Source organism: Diospyros lotus, chromosome 5, assembly GCF_014633365.1.
Source record: "Diospyros lotus cultivar Yz01 chromosome 5, ASM1463336v1, whole genome shotgun sequence".
Taxonomy (NCBI): Eukaryota; Viridiplantae; Streptophyta; class Magnoliopsida; order Ericales; family Ebenaceae; genus Diospyros; species Diospyros lotus.
In genome coordinates, this window is record NC_068342.1 from 17,814,861 (window position 1) to 17,821,800 (window position 6,940).

The 6,940-nt window shown below is 39.8% G+C and overlaps 1 protein-coding gene across 1 annotated transcript; it reads right to left on the minus strand.

Annotated features, from left to right (window-relative positions):
* Nucleotides 1-5,104: 5,104 nt before the first annotated feature.
* Nucleotides 5,105-6,330, minus strand: LOC127802546 (probable membrane-associated kinase regulator 6). Its single transcript, XM_052338398.1, has 2 exons — nucleotides 5,521-6,330; nucleotides 5,105-5,411 (listed from the first exon to the last, which is right to left on the minus strand). The coding sequence occupies exons 1-2, from the start codon at nucleotides 6,272-6,274 to the stop codon at nucleotides 5,404-5,406; spliced, it is 762 nt and encodes a 253-aa protein (XP_052194358.1). The 5' UTR covers nucleotides 6,275-6,330; the 3' UTR covers nucleotides 5,105-5,403.
* Nucleotides 6,331-6,940: the final 610 nt, after the last annotated feature.

The following is a 6,940-nucleotide window of genomic DNA, read 5'->3' on the forward strand; positions in this document are numbered from 1 at the left end:
GAGTCCAAGGGATTGAAGGTAACTGCAGAAAATGGAGTTATGAAGGTGTTCTCTGGCGCACTTGTAATATTGAAAGGTATACGAAAGAAGAATAACTTGTATTACTATCAGGGTAATGCAGTTATTGGGACAACAACAGCAGTAGCTTCAGATGATGACAGGGATACAGAAGTAACCAAACTGTGGCATATGCGTTTGGGACATGCAGGTGAAAAATCTTTGCGAATTTTAGCGAAGCAAGGATTATTGGAAGGCGTCAAGACCTGCAAATTAGACTTCTGTGAGCACTGTATCAAGGGGAAGCAGACGAGAGTGAAGTTTGGCACTACAATCCATGATACCAAGGGTATTCTGGATTATGTTCACTCAGATGTGTGGGGACCATCCAAGACAGCATCTATGGGAGGTAAACACTACTATGTAATCTTTGTTGATGATTATTCCCGAAGAGTATGGGTGTATTCTTTGAAGAAAAAGGATGAAGTGTTGGGATGTTTCCTTAAATGAAAAAATATGGTGGAAACTCAGACTGGCAGAAGGATCAAACGACTCAGAACAGATAATGGTGGTGAGTATAGAAATGATCCATTTGATAAGGTCTGTCAAGATGAAGGTATTCTTCGACACTTTACAATTAGAGATACATCACAATAGAATGGGGTGGCAGAACGCATGAACCGAACGTTGCTGGAGAAAGTTCGGTGTATGTTGTTTAATGCTGGGTTGGGTAGACAATTTTGGGGTGAAGCTGTGACTTATGCGAGTCATCTCATTAACCAGTTGCCATCAACTGCTATTTGTGGAAAAACACCTTTCGAGGTATGGTCAGGAAAACCTGCTAATGATTATAATTCCTTACATGTTTTTGGTTCCACTGTATACTATCATGTTAAGGAATCCAAGTTGGATCCAAGAGCAAAGAAAGCTTTGTTCATGGGGATCACTTCTGGAATAAAGGGCTATCGGCTCTGGTATCCAGAATCGAAGAAGATAATCTTTAGTAGGGATGTTACCTTTGATGAATTTGCCATGTTGGAAAAGGTAACAAATAAAGCTGTGCAGCAGTTTGATGATGCTCCACAGCAAGTGGAGAATACTCCAAAACAGGTGGAATTTGAAAGAAGAATTGACCCAGCAGTAAGTATCAAATCAGGTGGAGACACTCTTGCGCCAGAGGAGTCGTCAGATGAAGAAGAGGTTTCAACCCAAGAACCTCCACAGCAACAAGAATCAATAGCAACAAGAAGGCCACGACGAGAGATTCGAAAACCTGCTCGATTTGTCGATTTGGTGGCCTATGCATCTCCAATTGTAAATGATGAAGTTCCTGCCACTTACAATGAAGCTGTCCAAAGTTCAGAAAATGAAAAGTGGAGGAAAGCTATGAATGAAGAAATGCAGTCTCTTAAGAAGAATGAGACATGGAAGCTGGCCAGCTTACCGAAGGGAAAGAAGGCAATTGGATGCAAATGGGTATATGCAAAGAAAGATGGATTTCCTGACAAGAATGATGTTCGCTACAAGGCAAGGTTGGTGGCTAAAGGCTACGCTCATACGGAAGGTATTGATTATAATGAAGTGTTTTCTCCAGTTGTGAAACATTCTTCCATTAGAATTTTGTTGGCCTTGGTAGCGCAATTGAATTTGGAACTAGTTCAGATGGATGTGAAAACCGCGTTTCTACACGGTGACTTGGAAGAGGAAATCTATATGACTCAGCCAGAAGGATTCAGAGTTGCTGATAAAGAAAATTGGGTTTGCAAACTAAACAAATCGTTGTACGGATTGAAGCAATCTCCGAGGCAGTGGTACAAGCGATTTGACAAGTTTATGTTGGGGCAGAGGTACACAAAAAACAAATATGATCATTGTGTGTATTTGCGCAAGCTACAAGATGGATCTTTTATTTATCTTCTCTTATATGTTGATGATATGCTGATAGCTTCTAAGAATAGTGGAGAAATTGAAAAACTGAAGGCTCAGTTGAATAAGGAGTTCGAAATGAAAGATTTAGGTGAAGCCAAGAAGATTCTCGGCATGGAGATAATAAGAGACAGGAAAAGATGAAGGCTTTGTTTGACTCAGAGATCATATCTGAAGAAAGTACTACAACGTTTTGGCACGAATGAAAAGTCAAAACCTGTGAGTACCCCGTTAGCTCTTCATTTCAAACTTAGTGCATCTTTATCTTCGAAGAGTGCTGCGGAACAGGAGTATATGTCAAAGGTTCCGTATGCAAAAGTTGTTGGTAGCTTGATGTATGCTATGGTGTGTACAAGGCCCGATATTTCACAGGCAGTTGGAATTGTGGGCAGGTATATGCATGATCCTGGAAAGGAACATTGGCAAGCTGTGAAATGGATTCTACGGTATATTCTGAACACCGTAGATGTTGGCTTAGTATTTGAGCAGGATGAGAAAATGGATAATTGCATAGTTGGTTATTGTGATTCCGACTATGCTGGTGATATGGATAAACGTCGATCTACGACTGGTTATGTGTTCACATTAGCAAAGGCACTGGTCAATTGAAAGTCTACCTTACAGTCTACAGTTGCTCTGTCTACCACAGAAGCGGAGTACATGGCAGTTACAGAGGCTATGAAGGAGGCTATTTGGCTTTATGGGTTGCTTGATGAATTGGGAATCGGTCATAAGTACATTAAGGTACATTGTGACAGTCAGAGTGCTATTTATTTAGCAAAGAACCAAGTTTATCATGCAAGGACAAAGCACATCGACGTAAGATATCATTTTGTACGGGAAATTCTGGAAGAATGAGAGATTCAGATTCAGAAGATCCCAACTGCTGAAAATCCTGCTGATATGATGACTAAGGTTGTAACAACAATCAAGTTCCAACATTGTTTGGACTTGATTCATATCCTTAGTATTTGAAGTTGGCGCTTCATAGCGCATTTGAAGACACCTACTGATGATTGATTCTTTGAAGAGATTGTTGAGGTTTTTGGTTGGGATTTGGGAGATTCGTCAAGGTGGAGATTTGTTGACTTTTTATGGCTCCCTCCCATATCCCACATTGGTTGGGCAGTGGGAGGGAGGTCCTCCTTAGCCTTATTTAATGCTCCCTTCCCCTTTGTTAAATGCATCCCAACAAGTTTGCATTTATTGCACTTGTACCCCTAATTTGTGTGCGTATTTCTCTTACACACTTTGTATTTTCTCTCTTTGATATTAGTGAAGATTTGGTGGTGTCCGAGGACGTAGGCCATATTGGTCGAACCTAGTTAATTTTCTGGTGTTCTGTTTATTTTTATATTCAATAATTTTTGTCGGATATTATTTTGGTGCTTTTGATTTTGGAGAAAATTACCGGATTTTCCCAACAGCCTTGCTGCGGTCCTGGCCGCGTGAGAGGGCCAGTCTTCCCCGTGGGGGCGCGCGCGGAAGCCCCCGCGGGCCATCTAATGTGTTGATAGTTCCAAAGTCTAGATTTCAGGTTTATCTGTCCACCGACAAAATGCATGCCCTTTCTTAAGAAAATAGTAATTCTACTCTCCGTGCGGTATCTCACTCCAACTGCAATGGCAAAGCATGTGAAACCAAGTCTGTGAAGAGCTACCAGTCATCTGCTTGCTGCCGCTGCCACTGGCAGTGGCAACAATAGTGACCAATCTGCCCAACATTTCCAACCCAAATAACATACGATGTCTTTGCTCCCATCATGGGCTACGTCTTCCTCTTGCTCGATGCCACGGCAATGATTGATTTCTGTCAAATTTGGTGACGGAAAATAAAAAAACAAATAAAAATAATTAACAAATTAAAATTCATATAATTTACTTGACGTAAAAATAAAATAAAATTTTAATATATTATTATACATGATTGCACGTCAAAATAAAATAAAGCTTTGTGGGTAATCCATGATACCCTAACAAATTATGGTAGGATATGTATTACTATATTTTGATTCTTTGTTACTTTTTGGTTTGGTGGGTTTAGCATTGTAATGATTGTTTCGATGGGAATGAGGTCTCAAATATCACCTATGATTGTTGGGTCCAAGACATAATTGAATGGTGCTGGGCTAAAGAACCAATGTGAGGTGCTTTTCATGAGGCCATAATAAGGTTCTATGGTGACTGATCAACAAATTGAAAGGACACCAGCGGACTTAGGGGACGGGTTGATGTCCTATGGAAACAAATCTTAAGCTGTGGTGGTGATGCTCTGTTTTGGCATATTAGGAGGAAGAAGATGCAACGAGGATAATGTTGAAGATTCACATGCCAACAAAAGGATGACGCTACAAATTCAAGCTTATGTTTGTCCCCTAGTCTCCTCTCCATGCTTCTTCTCTCTTGTCACTACTTGCAATCCCTCCCCACTTTGATCTGTGTGAAATATTTACCCTTTGGTTGCCACTAATCTAAATCAAATAGAGGAAGAATTTTGACTCGTGTCCTAGAAATTCTAACTATCTACTAGTACCACTCACACTTTATATCTGACTTCATTGAGTTACATTTATTTATAGATAATAGGTAGCAATTCTGAAGGGGGATCGAGTTCTCTACCTCTATCCCTATTCTACCAAACGCAATATTAGTAGGAGAGAAATAGATTATGTATTGCTGACTTGAGTTGAATTGACTACCATAATATCCAAAGAAAGGAAGAGTCTCACATGGCATTGTCGTGGTGGAAGCAGCACCAGAACCGGTTTGGTTGCTTCAAGAATGAGCGCAATGGAAGACACAAGAGAACAAAAAGAGAAGACGAGAGGCCATGTGAGGGCCCTTTCAATGTCCTGTATCATTATAAATATTGTTGCTTTGTCATCCTCCACTCAACTAAATCCCAGAACACGCCAACAAGTTCTCTATATGTGCAATAAACTGTCATCCGTCATTTGTGGCCGAGACCAAGAACTGGACCTCATATATATATTTCCTTCATAAAGACTACATTATGAACTCAAAATGGTTTAGGTAATTGATTTCTCTTCAAGTTCAACTGTTTGAAGTTTCTAAAGTTTACTGATAAAAACATACCAAAAGTGAGTAATATTTCACTTTAATGGCCACAAAATATCATAAAAGAACCAAAACAAAGAGATCGGAGAGAGGAGAGAACAAGCTGGAAAGAAAAATCCCTTTACACAAACAAGTACAAAGACAAGTGTATCGAACTATTTTAGAGTAAATTCATCAGGAATACAGCACCCTGGTTTCTATAATTGTTTTCTTATAGTTCCAAAGAAAAAAAGAGCTTTAGCTATACTGCCAAAACCAGAAAGAAAGAGGAAACAGAAATGATGAAAGAAGTTCTTGTAGGCTTGATGCTTGATGATGATGATGATCTCTCCCAGTGTTTCAATAAGCTCTGGTTTCATTTCTTCCTCCTATTCTCTTCTTATCCTAAGCAAAATAAATACTCTCATTTTTCTGAAAATTAAGAGAAAAAAGAGGTCAATCAGAGTTGAACTCTCTATATACAGATTCAATGATTGATTATTATCAAATGGTTGCCGAAACAAAGAGAACATGGACATACCAAAAGATCTTTTGCAATGGAGAATGGCCTCATAAATCGAGCTGTCGATACTCCAGTCACCCGTAGGATAATATGGACTGTGTTGTGGAGATGCCTGTAGTGAATTGCTCCAACTTTTAGCCTTTCGGATTAATCCTGTATCAGAATCATCAGTGGTTTTAATGCTTTTTCTCTTGATGTCACACCAATTGCCCACATAATTTCCTTTTCCTCTTTGGGGAGTTGAACTGCTCAAGCTCTCCTCTTCCCACACTTCCCTGCCGTCAATATCATCCACTCTAATGCCTCTTCTTGAGCAGCCCACCTCCCTGCAAAAGGGCCTGAAAAAGCCAAGGTACTTCTTCAAGATTCTCCTTGATGATTTTCGCCATCTTTTGAGAAAATAAGTGCGGATTCTATCAGATGGGCAAACAGTCCTTAAAGAACTTGAAGGAGCCAAACTCGAGGCATCGGAGGCCCCCTTATTTCCCAGGTCACCAAACTTTGGCAAGATGAGTCCATTAGAGAATATTTCATCGGCATGGACAAGGGTTGCAGGAGCCTTAGGGAAGGAAGTATCAAAGTTGAAATTCTGGGCTTCTTCCAAGAACTTCTTTGACCTTGCTATTTTATGATCAGATTCTTGTGAGATATCTTCCCCGGGAACATCTAAAGATGTTCTCAGCGGCTCACTGAGGCTATCGAAAGAAAATCTCTTGTTTGTCAACCAACTGCACGAAAAGCTCTCAATGGCAATAGCTTGTGAGGTCTCCATTCTTTCCAACAACCAAGGGGTTGACAGGCAAGGAAATAAAAGAAGCAATGCTTACCTACTCACTAAAGCCAATATTATGAAATGCAATATATAACTATATAGATCATTACTAGAAATTACATAACACTGATAAAGCAGACATAAATTTATGTAAGACGGTGTTCTAGAAGCATATTTGTAATATGATTGTATTTATAAAAATAAATGAATGATGTGGCGGCCCGTGGGGCAGGGGTCCAGAAGGAAAATATTCCATGTCCAAGCTATTGTCTTATGTGCCTTCCTAATATATTATTGAAAGGAAAAATTGCAGAGAGATGAAACATTAATAAAAAAAAAGAGGCAATGGGGCATGCTTGAAATAGTTAATGCCCATGCTACAATGCTGCAGCTGTAGCTTGTGAGCCCACAAAGACAAACAAGAAAAACAAAGAGATAGCAAATCAAATTTATCAAAGGTCGGCTGCAGTGTCCCACCATCCCATAGAAAAGAGAATTTTAGTTTTCTCACGGCAAAATGAATCTGTTCAGACTAAATCCACCAGCTTCGGTTGCGTCAAGCCTCTAATTACTCCATAAAACTTTCATTCCTGCTCTGCGATGAGTTCATAAAATTGCAGTGTGAAAAAAGAACTAAAAGAATGAGACTCGTGCTTGATCTTCTGC